The 19,030-nt window shown below is 47.3% G+C and overlaps 1 protein-coding gene across 4 annotated transcripts in view; it reads right to left on the bottom strand.

Moving 5' to 3' along the window:
* Window positions 1-5,789: 5,789 nt before the first annotated feature.
* Window positions 5,790-19,030, bottom strand: part of LOC124150358 (centrosome-associated protein 350-like) — a 74,891-nt gene continuing 61,650 nt past the window's right edge. For all 4 annotated transcript variants that reach the window (XM_048381974.1, XM_048381970.1, XM_048381971.1 and 1 more), the window contains exons 11-12: window positions 17,133-17,287; window positions 5,790-9,339 (exon numbers count right to left, since the gene is read on the bottom strand). In XM_048381974.1, coding sequence (XP_048237931.1) covers window positions 9,312-9,339; window positions 17,133-17,287 — 183 coding nt within the window. In that variant the 3' untranslated portion in view covers window positions 5,790-9,311. The remainder of the gene's footprint in view (window positions 9,340-17,132; window positions 17,288-19,030) is intronic.

Raw genomic sequence — 19,030 nt, 5'->3', positions numbered from 1 at the left:
GCCTCCCTTTTGGGTAATGCATCATGGTGTGTGTCACCAACTGCTGGCTTTACTTGAGCCTCCCTATAGGGACATGTATCATGGTGTGTTGCCAACTGCGGCTTTACTTGAGCCTCCCTTTTGGGTAATGCATCATGGTGTGTCACCAACTGCTGGCTTTACTTAAGCCTCCCTATAGGGACATGTATCATGGTGTGTTGCCAACTGCGGCTTTACTTGAGCCTCTCTTTAGGGACATGTATCAAGGTGTGTCACCAACTGCTGGCTTTACTTGAGCCTCCCTATAGGGACATGTATCATGGTGTGTTGCCAACTGCGGCTTTACTTGAGCCTCCCTTTTGGGTAATGCATCATGGTGTGTCACCAACTGCTGGCTTTACTTAAGTCTCCCTATAGGGACATGTATCATGGTGTGTTGCCAACTGCGGCTTTACTTGAGCCTCCCTTTTGGGTAATGCATCATGGTGTGTCACCAACTGCTGGCTTTACTTGAGCCTCCCTATAGGGACATGTATCATGGTGTGTCACCAACTGCTGGCTTTACTTGAGCCTCCCTGTAGGGACATGTATCATGGTGTGTCACCAACTGCTGGCTTTACTTGAGCCTCCCTGTAGGGACATGTATCATGGTGTGTCACCAACTGCTGGCTTTACTTGAGCCTCCCTGTAGGGACATGTATCATGGTGTGTCACCAACTGCTGGCTTTACTTGAGCTTCCCTATAGGGACATGTATCATGGTGTGTCACCAACTGCTGGCTTTACTTGAGCCTCCCTGTAGGGACATGTATCATGGTGTGTTGCCAACTGCGGCTTTACTTGAGCCTCCCTTTTGGGTAATGTATCATGGTGTGTCACCAACTGCTGGCTTTACTTGAGCCTCCCTTTAGGGACATGTATCAAGGTGTGTCACCAACTGCTGGCTTTACTTAAGCCTCCCTATAGGGACATGTATCATGGTGTGTTGCCAACTGCTGGCTTTACTTGAGCTTCCCTATAGGGACATGTATCAAGGTGTGTCACTAACTGCTGGCTTTACTTAAGCCTCCCTATAGGGACATGTATCATGGTGTGTCACCAACTGCTGGCTTTACTTGAGCCTCCCTGTAGGGACATGTATCATGGTGTGTCACCAACTGCTGGCTTTACTTGAGCCTCCCTGTAGGGACATGTATCATGGTGTGTCACCAACTGCTGGCTTTACTTGAGCCTCCCTGTAGGGACATGTATCATGGTGTGTTGCCAACTGCGGCTTTACTTGAGCCTCCCTTTTGGGTAATGTATCATGGTGTGTCACCAACTGCTGGCTTTACTTGAGCCTCCCTTTAGGGACATGTATCAAGGTGTGTCACCAACTGCTGGCTTTACTTAAGCCTCCCTATAGGGACATGTATTATGGTGTGTCACCAACTGCTGGCTTTACTTGAGCCTCCCTATAGGGACATGTATCGTGGTGTGTTGCCAACTGCGGCTTTACTTGAGCCTCCCTGTAGGGAAATGTATCATGGTGTGTCACCAACTGCTGGCTTTACTTGAGCCTCCCTATAGGGACATGTATCATGGTGTGTGTCACCAACTGCGGCTTTACTTGAGCCTCCCTGTAGGGAAATGTATCAAGGTGTGTCGCCCCTGCTGGCTTTACTTGAGCCTCCCTATAGAGACATGAATCATGGTGTCTCGCCCACTGCTGGCTTTACTTGAGCCTCCCTATAGGGACATGAATCATGGTGTGTCACCATCTGTGGCTTTACTTGAGCCTCCCTATAGGGACATGAATCATGGTGTGTCGCCCACTGCTGGCTTTACTTGAGCCTCTCTTTAGGGACATGTATCATGGTGTGTCACCAACTGTGGCTTTACTTGAGCCTCCCTATAGGGACATGAATCATGGTGTGTCGCCCACTGCTGGCTTTACTTGAGCCTCCCCATAGGGACATGAATCATGGTGTGTCACCTACTGTGGCTTTACTTGAGCCTCCCTATAGGGACATGAATCATGGTGTGTCGCCCACTGCTGGCTTTACTTGAACCTCCCTGTAGGGACATGTATCATGGTGTTTTGCCAACTGCGGCTTTACTTGAGCCTCCCTTTTGGGTAATTCATCATGGTGTGTCACCAACTGCTGGCTTTACTTGAGCCTCCCTACAGGGACATGTATCATGGTGTGTCGCCCACTTCTGGCTTTACTTGAGCCTCCCTATAGGGACATGAATCATGGTGTGTCGCCCACTGCTGGCTTTACTTGAGCCTCTCTTTAGGGACATGTATCATGGTGTGTCACCAACTGTGGCTTTACTTGAGCCTCCCTATAGGGACATGAATCATGGTGTGTCGCCCACTGCTGGCTTTACTTGAGCCTCCCTATAGGGACATGTATCATGGTGTGTCACCAACTGCTGGCTTTACTTGAGCCTCTCTTTAGGGACATGTATCATGGTGTGTCGCCCACTTCTGGCTTTACTTGAGCCTCCCTTTTGGGTAATGCATCATGGTGTGTCACCAACTGCTGGCTTTACTTGAGCCTCCCTATAGGGACATGTATCATGGTGTTTTGCCAACTGCGGCTTTACTTGAGCCTCCCTTTTGGGTAATGCATCATGGTGTGTCACCAACTGCTGGCTTTACTTGAGCCTCCCTGTAGGGACATGTATCATGGTGTGTCACCAACTGCTGGCTTTACTTGAGCCTCCCTGTAGGGACATGTATCATGGTGTGTTGCCAACTGCGGCTTTACTTGAGCCTCCCTTTTGGGTAATGTATCATGGTGTGTCACCAACTGCTGGCTTTACTTGAGCCTCCCTTTAGGGACATGTATCAAGGTGTGTCACCAACTGCTGGCTTTACTTAAGCCTCCCTATAGGGACATGTATTATGGTGTGTCACCAACTGCTGGCTTTACTTGAGCCTCCCTATAGGGACATGTATCGTGGTGTGTTGCCAACTGCGGCTTTACTTGAGCCTCCCTTTTGGGAAATGTATCATGGTGTGTCACCAACTGCTGGCTTTACTTGAGCCTCCCTATAGGGACATGTATCATGGTGTGTGTCACCAACTGCGGCTTTACTTGAGCCTCCCTGTAGGGAAATGTATCAAGGTGTGTCGCCCCTGCTGGCTTTACTTGAGCCTCCCTATAGAGACATGAATCATGGTGTCTCGCCCACTGCTGGCTTTACTTGAGCCTCTCTTTAGGGACATGTATCATGGTGTGTCGCCCACTTCTGGCTTTACTTGAGCCTCCCTGTAGGGAAATGTATCAAGGTGTGTCGCCCCTGCTGGCTTTACTTGAGCCTCCCTATAGAGACATGAATCATGGTGTGTCGCCCACTTCTGGCTTTACTTGAGCCTCCCTATAGGGACATGAATCATGGTGTGTCACCATCTGTGGCTTTACTTGAGCCTCCCTATAGGGACATGAATCATGGTGTGTCGCCCACTGCTGGCTTTACTTGAGCCTCTCTTTAGGGACATGTATCATGGTGTGTCACCAACTGTGGCTTTACTTGAGCCTCCCTATAGGGACATGAATCATGGTGTGTCGCCCACTGCTGGCTTTACTTGAGCCTCCCCATAGGGACATGAATCATGGTGTGTCACCAACTGTGGCTTTACTTGAGCCTCCCTATAGGGACATGAATCATGGTGTGTCGCCCACTGCTGGCTTTACTTGAGCCTCCCTGTAGGGACATGTATCATGGTGTTTTGCCAACTGCGGCTTTACTTGAGCCTCCCTTTTGGGTAATGCATCATGGTGTGTCACCAACTGCTGGCTTTACTTGAGCCTCCCTACAGGGACATGTATCATGGTGTGTCGCCCACTTCTGGCTTTACTTGAGCCTCCCTATAGGGACACGAATCATGGTGTGTCGCCCACTGCTGGCTTTACTTGAGCCTCTCTTTAGGGACATGTATCATGGTGTGTCACCAACTGTGGCTTTACTTGAGCCTCCCTATAGGGACATGAATCATGGTGTGTCGCCCACTGCTGGCTTTACTTGAGCCTCCCTATAGGGACATGTATCATGGTGTGTCACCAACTGCTGGCTTTACTTGAGCCTCTCTTTAGGGACATGTATCATGGTGTGTCGCCCACTTCTGGCTTTACTTGAGCCTCCCTTTTGGGTAATGCATCATGGTGTGTCACCAACTGCTGGCTTTACTTGAGCCTCCCTATAGGGACATGTATCATGGTGTTTTGCCAACTGCGGCTTTACTTGAGCCTCCCTTTTGGGTAATGCATCATGGTGTGTCACCAACTGCTGGCTTTACTTGAGCTTCCCTATAGGGACATGTATCATGGTGTGTCACCAACTGCTGGCTTTACTTGAGCCTCCCTGTAGGGACATGTATCATGGTGTGTTGCCAACTGCGGCTTTACTTGAGCCTCCCTTTTGGGTAATGTATCATGGTGTGTCACCAACTGCTGGCTTTACTTGAGCCTCCCTTTAGGGACATGTATCAAGGTGTGTCACCAACTGCTGGCTTTACTTAAGCCTCCCTATAGGGACATGTATCATGGTGTGTCACCAACTGCTGGCTTTACTTGAGCCTCTCTTTAGGGACATGTATCAAGGTGTGTCACCAACTGCTGGCTTTACTTGAGCCTCCCTATAGGGACATGTATCATGGTGTGTTGCCAACTGCGGCTTTACTTGAGCCTCCCTTTTGGGAAATGTATCATGGTGTGTCGCCCACTGCTGGCTTTACTTGAGCCTCTCTTTAGGGACATGTATCATGGTGTGTCGCCCACTTCTGGCTTTACTTGAGCCTCCCTGTAGGGAAATGTATCAAGGTGTGTCGCCCCTGCTGGCTTTACTTGAGCCTCCCTATAGAGACATGAATCATGGTGTGTCGCCCACTTCTGGCTTTACTTAAGCCTCCCTATAGGGACATGAATCATGGTGTGTCACCATCTGTGGCTTTACTTGAGCCTCCCTATAGGGACATGAATCATGGTGTGTCGCCCACTGCTGGCTTTACTTGAGCCTCTCTTTAGGGACATGTATCATGGTGTGTCACCAACTGTGGCTTTACTTGAGCCTCCCTATAGGGACATGAATCATGGTGTGTCGCCCACTGCTGGCTTTACTTGAGCCTCCCCATAGGGACATGAATCATGGTGTGTCACCAACTGTGGCTTTACTTGAGCCTCCCTATAGGGACATGAATCATGGTGTGTCGCCCACTGCTGGCTTTACTTGAGCCTCTCTTTAGGGACATGTATCATGGTGTGTCGCCCACTTCTGGCTTTACTTGAGCCTCGCTTTTGGGTAATGCATCATGGTGTGTCACCAACTGCTGGCTTTACTTGAGCCTCCCTATAGGGACATGTATCATGGTGTTTTGCCAACTGCGGCTTTACTTGAGCCTCCCTTTTGGGTAATGCATCATGGTGTGTCACCAACTGCTGGCTTTACTTGAGCCTCCCTGTAGGGACATGTATCATGGTGTGTTGCCAACTGCGGCTTTACTTGAGCCTCCCTTTTGGGTAATGTATCATGGTGTGTCACCAACTGCTGGCTTTACTTGAGCCTCCCTTTAGGGACATGAATCATGGTGTGTCACCAACTGCTGGCTTTACTTAAGCCTCCCTATAGGGACATGTATCAAGGTGTGTCACCAACTGCTGGCTTTACTTGAGCCTCCCTATAGGGACATGTATCAAGGTGTGTCACCAACTGCTGGCTTTACTTGAGCCTCCCTATAGGGACATGTATCATGGTGTGTTGCCAACTGCGGCTTTACTTGAGCCTCCCTGGTAGTGACGTGCAAAATAACATACAACACAATCATTGAACAAAATGACATTTACTGTGAAATTTATTCCTTTACAGAGCAAGAAAGGAGACACATTTAATATTATCAACACAGAATTAGTTCATGGACAGGTTCTTCAAAGAAATAGTTCACAAAATATCAAGACTAGTAATTATCATTCTCATGTTAACAAAGTAATTTTGAAACCAAGTTACCAAACGTCTTTGCAGTTAGAAGCTACCCCACCCCAGCAACTATTCCTCCACTGGCAGAACCTATCCATACAGAAATGGCAGGGGCCAGTCAGTGGCGACATAGTCATCCAAATGGTGGTTGGTAAGTCAAATAGGATATATAATAATAGATGCAGACATTTTGTAAGATGCCAATAATAATAAAGCTCAGCTTCTTCAACCTAGTGATGTCAAAAATAGTGCCACGGCTACACTGTAGCTCACCTGGAAGACTACAACTTCACTACAGTACACATATAAAACTCTCAGGACAACCAATGAAGTAGCGATTGTCTTTATGTTCTTCTCGTCGCCTGCAACATTCCAGAAAAACAACTGAGAACTAAACCAGGACCAGGAAGGCCAATTCCAGGCACTTCCTGTTTTGTAACTCCTGCTTGCATAATATGCCTCAATACTGGATGCACAAACATTTCCGTTTCTCTCAACTACAACTATTTACCATTGAGACACTGCAATATGAAGAACCACCTAATTATGTGTCATAACCTGAGTCCTTTATCTAACAGTGATCTTTTTCATCTATCATTTGAGGGGCCGTGGGGTAGCCTAGTGGTTAAAATGTTTGCTCGTCACGCCGAAGACCTGGGTTTGATCGGTTGGTTTAAATCCACCACTGATGGTGTACATCTCGCCACTGACTGTCACCCTGGTGTGTCAACACATGGAAAACCATCTACAGAACTAATCCAATCTTGTCATAGTCATTAATAACTCCAAGCACTTGTATCTCATGTATATACATCATCAAGCTTGTTACAGGCAGAATGCACACAGCAAAATATGTGCTAAACAACATCAGTCATGAGAATCTCGCCAGATCGGCATCGTCAAGAACATGTCAACATAAACTGTACACAGTGGTTGATTAATAAAACACTTGCAGACAAACATGTCACCCTTGTACGCAGCGCACACTTTCGATCAAACTTCTGAGGACTTGTAGCAAGCAAGCTCCTCGTCGTCGTTAACAGAGACAGATTTGTGAATACATACATCGGGAAATGTCCGAGTGTGCTCAATCTGGTATCACACAGACCGGCCTCGTCTGAGGAGCACTCCTGAATGGATGACAATGGTCAAGATTTCGGGGACTCGGACCAAATATACATTATGGATGGATACTGTTATATTTAGGAACTTTGAAATCAAATTCATTATTATTTTTCTTCAAATTTCAAATTGTCAATACAATTTCACGCTTTACTCTTGGGTTTTAAACATGGCCGTAGTCACTTCAGGGATGCTCCCCCTAACACATGCAGTCTTGTTTATTTCATAAATAACAGAATTCCATGATACATCAATACAATAATACATTTCAATAATGTGGGACTGAATGTAGATGGCAGCATCACTCAAAGATGTCGTTTTGACCTAAGATATGAACTACAGGAAAAGGTCAACTCATCATTGGAGCAGAGGGATTCTGGGTAATCCTCACGCTGAAACATTACGATGGAACCTCCATCCAAACACCTCATTGTTCAGCCAACATTTGGGAATAAATTATTAAACAGATGACAGGTGATCTAGCAACAGCAGTAGCACCAGTTCATACGAGAGCTTGAGTCAGAAGTGGCTGTTACTACAGATTAACTCCCTTTAGCAGCTGCCCGATTAACAAACTTCATGGTAACTCCTTCGGTGTAATTGAGATTTACATTGGACGAGATTGCAGCAACACAGACATGGTCAGAGGCTCCATCAACTACAAACATCTTGAATTATATGTTCACGTCTGCTTTGTGTTTCAAGGCATGTTCTACAAACTGTTGACACTCCGAGCGAAAATTGTAGAAGAATGCAATGACGTGTCCAAGATCAAATCAGTTGTGTTCTGTGACAGAAATCCTGGTCACTGCCGCGAGATGTTTCTCCAGGTCACAGCAGTTCATGCACCAAGCCTGCAAGACGTTTGTATGGGTCCTGTTTTGTTGAAGTCTACCCTCGGTCACACCACGCTGAACTAGCAATCTCCTTATCACAGATATATGCACCATTTCATACATACATGTCAAAATAGCTTGTATTTATCAACATTCACACTGATATAGCTTCAGATCATATGAATGAGAAGTCAAAGCTCTGAAAACAGCAGCTTGCAAAGTCATATGAAAACCCTTTTCAGCTACACCAACTTTCCAGATAGCTACGTAACTACTCGACCTTGGGCTTGGCACTCTTCAGCACTAAATCAACCTGCCAAAATAGTTCTTGCACTCTTGTTTGCAACAATTTCAAAAACGGAATTATTCCTACAATGCCAAGTCAATATATCCAACTGGGAATATTCGACATGCGAATGCTCTGTTGGGTCTGTAATCCAGTCCAAGGCAATCTCATTCAAATCAGATCTAAGTTCTCGCTCTCGCTGAACAAAGATCTGAGGACATCTCATTATGGGTCACGACAGAACGACCTTTCGCAAAATTTGACAGACCACAGAAATGACTGACAAGAAGTCGACATCAGCCAATTAGAAAGCAGCTTTCTTGAGCTTTACGGCACTTGTTTCAACCTGGCAACTTCCATTTCAGACTACAATAAAATATGTTGACACAGTTCTTGATTAAAATTTTGTTAAAGGAACAAACGAACATTCTGGTAGTCTAATATATGGTTGAGATTGTATGGCAGTACTTCCCTAGTACTGTGCAAGGCCTCCTCCTTTCAAATGTTTATCCCACGGAAGCGACAGATAGATGATAATTTTGACGGAATCAGTTGTTCGGAATACCCCGTGTTTCCGGTTTCAAGGTTGCATGATTTGAAAACACATTCTGACTGTCACTTTCATGATCTGGTAAGCGACCCTTTGATTGGTCAGATGAAAGGTCATTCTGACGTGACCCGTAATGGGATGTCCTCAGGTCTTTGTTTAGCGATAGCGAGAACTAAGTTCTGATTTTAATGAGATTGGGTCCAAGGCTTCTCGCTGCTAACACTGTTGGTCAGAAATCAGTTCAAGGAGGCAACAAGATCAGAGTGAGACTACACATTGCTTTAAGCCACATCAGCAGTACTGCAGCAAGGACACACCGAGGAAAGGCCACAACAAACTAATGAGCTGTTCATCACTAGTGTCCTGGACTTATGCTGTCATTAACAAACTTGTCATTACAATATAAAAACAAAAACACAATCATCCTCACGTTGACAAAACAAAACATCTGCCAAGTATTTCATTGTTGTGGCCCCCCCCTGTATTCTAACCCAGACCCGTCCAGGGTGTGTCAGCAGGTGATGAGGCGGATCGATGAGGACAGACAGGGATTCTCTGTACAATTCCAGGAGCCAGGATCACAAGACATCACTTGAATTTTGTTTCCTGTCAAGCCACAAACAGAAGTTTAAGTACACATTCAAGGCAGAAACAGTTCAATTACATATTCCAAATAGCTGAAGAACATATTCAAGGTGTGACTGCCTCCATGGTCTAGTGGTAGAGCGGAAGGTCCGGCGTTTGATCCTTGGCCGCGTCATACCAAAAACATTTAAATACTAGAGGTGTAACGATACGGGAGAGTCGCGATACGATATGTATCCCGATACAGGGGTCGCGATACGATACGTATCACGATACAGTGTTTACTGGTACAAGCTAAGCCAAGTTGATGTCTTTCTGCTATCTAAAAGATGTGACAAGTACAGTTGAAGAAGATATAAGGTGTTTATTTACTGTTATAGCAAATTGTCAGCAATACAGAATGTTTTACTGAAACAACAAACTGGCTTTGAAACTGTTAAACGCGACCACCCCCATCCCTTTTTTTTTTATTTCGAAAAAAATCTTTATTTCTGTATAAATTACCACCAAATACAATAAATAGATCTTAATTGTGCACCCCCCCCCCTTTTCAAAAAAGCTGTATCCGCCCATGTATTTCATGTATTTTCTTAAGTATAGTGCGCACCAATGTATAATGCGCACGCCCCTCTAGCGGGTTCAATATTTTGAAAATTTTTTTTTTGAATATTATGCGCAGAAAATTTTTACACCGTACCCCTACAGCGAAGTCCGCCAAACGAACGGGTGATGAGAAACTTCGTCAGTACAAATTCGAAATTTGAGATAAAAAATCACCAAACATGTTGATTTACCGTTTAAATTGTATTTTTTGTTCAGCTAGGCATTGTTTTATATCCAGGGATTAAGATTACCTTGTGTATTTTCTCGTAAACTAAGCCGGACACAGCAATCAGCTGTACATGTACACATGTTTTCTTGGAATCTACCGGTGATTCGGTAAAGACACACCCAATGATATAACTTCACAGTATTCTAATGCAAGGATCGGCAAAAGTTGTATCTGAAACTATTTTTTATCAGGAATAATATATTCCAATACATTGTTAATTTAGATGCAGCTTTTACTAAACATATTTAAAATAATAATAACCCTAAGCGAAGCAGCTGATCGCTATTGCCGGGTATTATTTTTTACATGGAACCAGTCTGACCAGTCACCGTCAAGGCCCCGGTGCAAGTGATCGCGAGAATTACGTGTTGACATAGAATCGTCAAACAAAACAAATGTGACTTTTAACGAATCAAAGTATGGCATTTATGATATATGTATCCATTCTCTGTCAACTAGATTCCTTTCAAGGCGTCAATAGCGGTAATCTGACCGTGGTTTCTGTTAATAACGGTGAGTTGTGCGATCTTCCGATCGCTTCACACACGATTTCGCCGAAATTAATTAAAACAATATTAAAAGGAATTTTGAATAAAATTAATGAAATAAGTTACAAACATGAGTCCAGATATACAAAGAACACTTTTTTTTATAGCCAGTGTAAGTACATGAATAATTTGCGAACTTCAGTATGGATTTGTTGACATGGTATTTCTGGTGTTACGTGCTCACGGTAATGTCTTTCCATGGGGGAAAAACATAAAAACTCATTAATTCGTGTATAATGCGCAACCCCTTCTACACAGCTGTGTTTTTTGGAAAAAAAAGTGCGCACTATACTCAAGAAAATACGGTAGGTAAAACTGTGTTATGAAAATATCGTATGTATCGCGATACATGCTTTCCAAATCAATGCATCGTATCGTGGGCTGTGCATCGGGATACAATACTGTATCGCCGTATCGTTACACCACTATTAAATACAGTACTTGTTGTTACCCTGTCTAGCACTCGTCATAAACAAGGACTGGTCGTGGGGTATTCCTGTTCAATTAAGGCATGGTATCTCAGTAGGCTAGCATCATAAATCGGCATCAGTCCGGACTGGTATAAGCAGCCACACTTACACACACACACGTGCATGCACGTCGCTACATAAGTACAATAATCTTGGACGTGACGTTAAACCCCATTTCACCTCACACCTCACATATTCAAGGCACAAACAGTTCAGTTACATAATCATAAACAGCTGAAGTACACGTTCAATGCACCATTAACAAAAACTTGCTCATTGACATTCATGTACTTGCTCTACATGACCGCAGCCTGTAAAGTCTGACCCACATAATCCAGTGATTGATGTCAACTTATCCTTAATAGGAGACACCCCGTCCACTCATGACACCCCATCCACACAGACACAAGAAGACACCCCGTCCACACAGGCACAAAGAGACACCCTGTCCATACAGACACAAAGAGACACCCCGTCCACACAGGCACAAAGAGACACCCTGTCCACACAGACACAAAGAGACACCCTGTCAACACAGACACAAAGAGACACCCCATCCACACAGACACAAAGAGACACCCTGTCCACACAGACACAAAGAGACATCCCGTCCACACAGACACAAAGAGACACCCCGTCCACACAGGCACAAAGAGACACCCTGTCCACACAGACACAAAGAGACACCCTGTCCACACAGACACAAAGAGACACCCTGTCCACACAGACACAAAGAGACACCCTGTCCACACAGGCACAAAGAGACATCCCGTCCACACAGACACAAAGAGACACCCTGTCCACACAGACACAAAGAGACACCCCGTCCACACAGACACAAAGAGACACCCTGTCCACACAGACACAAAGAGACATCCCATCCACACAGGCACAAAGAGACACCCCGTCCACACAGGCGCAAAGAGACACCCCGTCCACACAGGCACAAAGAGACATCCCGTCCACACAGACACAAAGAGACATCCTGTCCACACAGACACAAAGAGACACCCTGTCAACACAGGCAAAAACAGACACCCCGTCCACACAGGCACAAAGAGACACCCCGTCCACACAGACACAAAGAGACACCCTGTCCACACAGACACAAAGAGACACCCTGTCCACACAGACACAAAGAGACACCCCGTCCACACAGGCACAAAGAGACATCCCATCCACACAGACACAAAGAGACACCCCGTCCACACAGACACAAAGAGACACAAAGAGACACCCCGTCCACACAGGCACAAAGAGACATTCCGTCCACACAGACACAAAGAGACACCCTGTCCACACAGACACAAAGAGACACCCCGTCCACACAGGCACAAAGAGACACCCCATCCACACAGGCACAAAGAGACATACTGTCCACACAGACACAAAGAGACACCCTGTCCACACAGACACAAAGAGACACCCTGTCCACACAGACACAAAGAGACACCCTGTCCATACAGACACACCCCGTCCACACAGACACAAAGAGACATCCCGTCCACACAGACACAAAGAGACACCCTGTCCACACAGGCACAAAGAGACACCCTGTCCACACAGGCACAAAGAGACACCCTGTCCACACAGACACCCCGTCGACACAGACACAAAGAGACACCCTGTCCACACAGGCACAAAGAGACATCCCGTCCACACAGACACAAAGAGACACCCTGTCCACACAGACACAAAGAGACACCCTGTCCACACAGGCACAAAGAGACATCCCGTCCACACAGACACAAAGAGACACCCCGTCCACACAGACACAAAGAGACACCCCGTCCACACAGACACAAAGAGACACCCTGTCCACACAGACACAAAGAGACATCCCGTCCACACAGGCACAAAGAGACACCCCGTCCACACAGGCGCAAAGAGACACCCCGTCCACACAGGCACAAAGAGACATCCCGTCCACACAGACACAAAGAGACATCCTGTCCACACAGACACAAAGAGACACCCTGTCCACACAGGCAAAAACAGACACCCCGTCCACACAGGCACAAAGAGACACCCCGTCCACACAGACACAAACAGACACCCTGTCCACAGAGACACAAAGAGACACCCTGTCCACACAGACACAAAGAGACACCCCGTCCACACAGGCACAAAGAGACATCCCGTCCACACAGACACAAAGAGACACCCCGTCCACACAGACACAAAGAGACACAAAGAGACACCCCGTCCACACAGGCACAAAGAGACATTCCGTCCACACAGACACAAAGAGACACCCTGTCCACACAGACACAAAGAGACACCCCGTCCACACAGGCACAAAGAGACACCCCATCCACACAGGCACAAAGAGACATCCTGTCCACACAGACACAAAGAGACACCCTGTCCACACAGACACAAAGAGACACCCCATCCACACAGACACAAAGAGACACCCTGTCCATACAGACACACCCCGTCCACACAGACACAAAGAGACACCCTGTCCACACAGACACAAAGAGACACCCCGTCCACACAGGCACAAAGAGTCACCCCGTCCACACAGGCACAAAGAGACATCCTGTCCACACAGACACAAAGAGACACCCTGTCCACACAGACACAAAGAGACACCCCATCCACACAGACACAAAGAGACACCCTGTCCATACAGACACACCCCGTCCACACAGACACAAAGAGACATCCCGTCCACACAGACACAAAGAGACACCCTGTCCACACAGGCACAAAGAGACACCCTGTCCACACAGACACCCCGTCCACACAGACACAAAGATACATCCCGTCCACACAGACACAAAGAGACACCCTGTCCACACAGACACAAAGAGACACCCCGTCCACACAGGCACAAAGAGACACCCCATCCACACAGGCACAAAGAGACATCCCGTCCACACAGACACAAACAGACATCCCGTCCACACAGACACAAGAAAACACCCTGTCCACACAGACACAAGAAGACACCCTGTCCATACAGATACACCCCGTCCACACAGACACAAAGGGACACCCTGTCCACACAGACACAAATAGACACCCCATCCACACAGACACAAAGAGACACCCTGTCCATACAGACACACCCCGTCCACACAGACACAAAGAGACATCCCGTCCACACAGACACAAAGAGACACCCTGTCCACACAGGCACAAAGAGACACCCTGTCCACACAGACACCCCGTCCACACAGACACAAAGAGACATCCCGTCTACACAGACACAAAGAGACACCCTGTCCACACAGACACAAAGAGACACCCCGTCCACACAGGCACAAAGAGACACCCCATCCACACAGGCACAAAGAGACATCCCGTCCACACAGACACAAACAGACATCCCGTCCACACAGACACAAGAAAACACCCTGTCCACACAGACACAAGAAGACACCCTGTCCATACAGACACACCCCGTCCACACAGACACAAAGGGACACCCTGTCCACACAGACACAAAGAGACACCCTGTCCACACAGACACAAAGAGACACCCCGTCCACACAGACACAAAGAGACACCCTGTCCACACAGGCACAAAGAGACACCCTGTCCACACAGACACAAAGAGACACCCTGTCCACACAGACACAAAGAGACACCCCGTCCACACAGGCACAAAGAGACATCCCGTCCACACAGACAGAAAGAGACACCCCGTCCACACAGACACAAAGAGACACAAAGAGACACCCCGTCCACACAGACACAAAGAGACACCCCGTCCACACAGACACAAAGAGACACCCCATCCACACAGACACAAAGAGACACCCCGTCCACACAGACACACCCCGCCTACACAGACACAAAGAGACACCCTGTCCACACAGACACAAAGAGACACCCCGTCCACACAGACACAAAGAGACACCCTGTCCACACAGACACAAAGAGACACCCCGTCCACACAGGCACAAAGAGACACCCCATCCACACAGGCACAAAGAGACATCCCGTCCACACAGACACAAACAGACATCCCGTCCACACAGACACAAGAAAACACCCTGTCCACACAGACACAAGAAGACACCCTGTCCATACAGACACACCCCGTCCACACAGACACAAAGGGACACCCTGTCCACACAGACACAAAGAGACACCCTGTCTACACAGACACAAAGAGACACCCCGTCCACACAGACACAAAGAGACACCCTGTCCACACAGGCACAAAGAGACACCCCGTCCACACAGACACAAAGAGACACCCCATCCACACAGACAAAGGGACACCCTGTCCACACAGGCACAAAGAGACACCCCGTCCACACAGACACAAAGAGACACCCCGTCCACACAGACACAAAGAGACACCCTGTCCACACAGACACAAAGAGACACCCCGTCCACACAGACACACCCCGTCCACACAGGCACAAAGAGACAACCCGTCCACACAGACACAAAGAGACACCCCGTCCACACAGGCACAAAGAGACACCCCGTCCACACAGGCACAAAGAGACACCCCGTCCACACAGACACAAAGAGACATCCTGTCCACACAGGCACAAAGAGACACTCGTCCACACAGGCACAAAGAGACATCCCGTCCACACAGGCACAAAGAGACACCCTGTCCACAGAGACACAAAGAGACACCCTGTCCACAAAGAGACACCCCGTCCACACAGGCACAAAGAGACACCCTGTCCACACAGGCACAAAGAGACACCCCGTCCACACAGACACAAAGAGACACCCCGTCCACACAGACACAAAGAGACACCCCGTCCACACAGACACAAGAAGACACCCTGTCCACACAGGCACAAAGAGACACCCTGTCCACACAGACACAAACAGACACCCTGTCCACACAGACACAAAGAGACACCCTGTCCACACAGACACAAAGAGACACCCCGTCCACACAGACAAAAGAAGACACCCCGTCCACACAGACACAAAGAGACACCCTGTCCACACAGACACAAGAAGATACCCTGTCCACACAGACACAAGAAGACACCCTGTCCACACAGGCACAAAGAGACACCCTGTCCACACAGACACAAACAGACACCCTGTCCACACAGACACAAAGAGACACCCCGTCCACACAGACACAAAGAGACACCCCGTCCACACAGACACAAAGAGACACCCCGTCCACACAGACACAAGAAGACACCCTGTCCACACAGGCACAAAGAGACACCCTGTCCACACAGACACAAACAGACACCCTGTCCACACAGACACAAAGAGACACCCTGTCCACACAGACACAAAGAGACACCCCGTCCACACAGACAAAAGAAGACACCCCGTCCACACAGACACAAAGAGACACCCCATCCACACAGACACAAGAAGATACCCTGTCCACACAGACACAAGAAGACACCCTGTCCACACAGGCACAAAGAGACACCCTGTCCACACAGACACAAACAGACACCCTGTCCACACAGACACAAAGAGACACCCCGTCCACACAGACACAAAGAGACACCCCGTCCACACAGACAAAAGAAGACACCCCGTCCACACAGACACAAAGAGACACCCTGTCCACACAGACACAAAGAGACACCCCATCCACACAGACACAAAGAGACACCCTGTCCACATAGACACAAGAAGACACCCTGTCCACACAGACACAAGAAGATACCCCCCACCCACATAGACACAAGAAGTCAATATGTTCACATAGACACAAGACACCCCATCCACATAGACACAAGAAGACACCCTGTCCACACAGACACAAGAAGATACCCCCCACCCACATAGACACAAGAAGTCAATATGTTCACATAGACACAAGAAGACACCCTGTCTACACAGACACAAGAAGACAATATGTTCACAGAGACACAAGAAGACACCCTGTCCACACAGACACAAGAAGACACCCTGTCCACACAGACACACCCTGTCCACACAGACACAAGAAGATACCCCCCGTCCACACAGACACAAGAAGACAATATGTCCCTGCAGTCCTACCTATTGTTGTCCTTATTCAGGAAGGACGCCAGTTCCTTCTTCTCCAGCTTCCGGCGGGCCAAAGCTCGTATCCGGCTGCGCGGGAGGGGCGAGGACGTTGGTGGGATGTGGTGGGACTTCTTGATCCTCTCGTCCGTATCCTTCGACTCATGTTTCTAAAGCAAACAATATCAAGGCTGGCTACACAAGTAAGATGATGTCATGTCTTCCATTGCTTGTGTCAAGAGTGTGATGACGTACAGCATCATCTGTCGTACTCGTGACACTTAACCATGAGACTTATCATAACAAGCATGAAATACTCATATCCCCCCCCAATATGACATGTCCTGTCATGTGCAAGGCAAGAAATATTTATGGTTTTCAAGATCTGCCCTGGAAAGGAGCACTACTGCCATTTTCAGTTTAAGTCAAAGTCGTTGCCATGGGAACTCGTAAATAATTTATTTTAAATCCCAAAATATCAAAAGGCTCCAGTTTACCACTAGACCTATCTATGTGCCACATTTGGTTGAAATATCTCTCTTGGTTTTTGAGTTCTGCTCTGGAAACAAAACGTGACGGATAGACAGACTGACGGAAGGGCAGCACCCTTTTCTATATCACCCTTCGTGTGTACGTGACATACCTTCGAGTGTACGTGACATACCTTCGTGTGTACGTGACATACCTTCGTGTACATGACATACCTTCGTGTGTACTTGACCTACCTTCGTGTGTACATGACCTACCTTCGTGTGTACATGACCTACCTTCGTGTGTACGTGACCTACCTTCATGTGTACATGACATACCTTCGTGTACATAACATACCTTCGTGTACATGACATACCTCCGTGTGTACATAACATACCTTCGTGTACATGACATACCTTCGTGTACATGACATACCTTCGTGTGTACATGACCTACCTTCGTGTACATGACATACCTTCGTGTACATAACATACCTTCGTGTACATAACATACCTTCGTGTACATGACATACCTTCGTGTACATGACATACCTTCGTGTGTACATAACATACCTTCGTGTACATGACATACCTCCGTGTGTACATAACATACCTTCGTGTACATGACATACCTCCGTGTGTACATAACATACCTTCGTGTGTACATGACATACCTTCGTGTGTACTTGACATACCTTCGTGTACATGACATACCTTCGTGTACATGACATACCTTCGTGTGTACATGACATACCTCCGTGTGTACATGACATACCTCCGTGTGTACATAACATACCTTCGTGTGTACATAACATACCTTCGTGTACATGACATACCTTCGTGTACATGACATACCTTCGTGTACATGACATACCTTCGAGTGTACGTGACATACCTTCGTGTGTACGTGACATACCTTCGTGTACATGACATACCTTCGTGTGTACTTGACCTACCTTCGTGTGTACATGACCTACCTTCGTGTGTACATGACCTACCTTCGTGTGTACGTGACCTACCTTCATGTGTACATGACATACCTTCGTGTACATAACATACCTTCGTGTACATGACATACCTCCGTGTGTACATAACATACCTTCGTGTACATGACATACCTTCGTGTACATGACATACCTTCGTGTGTACATGACCTACCTTCGTGTACATGACATACCTTCGTGTACATAACATACCTTCGTGTACATAACATACCTTCGTGTACATGACATACCTTCGTGTACATGACATACCTTCGTGTGTACATGACATACCTTCGTGTGTACTTGACCTACCTTCGTGTGTACTTGACATACCTTCGTGTGTACATGACATACCTCCGTGTGTACTTGACCTACCTCCGTGTGTACATGACCTACCTTCATGTGTACATGACATACCTTCGTGTACATGACATACCTTCGTGTGTACTTGACCTACCTC

The sequence above is a fragment of the Haliotis rufescens genome, unplaced genomic scaffold (genome assembly GCF_023055435.1).
Source record: "Haliotis rufescens isolate VD_foot unplaced genomic scaffold, xgHalRufe1.0.p SCAF_4, whole genome shotgun sequence".
In the NCBI taxonomy this organism is placed as follows: domain Eukaryota; kingdom Metazoa; phylum Mollusca; class Gastropoda; order Lepetellida; family Haliotidae; genus Haliotis; species Haliotis rufescens.
This window is presented reverse-complemented; position numbering and strand designations above follow the sequence as displayed.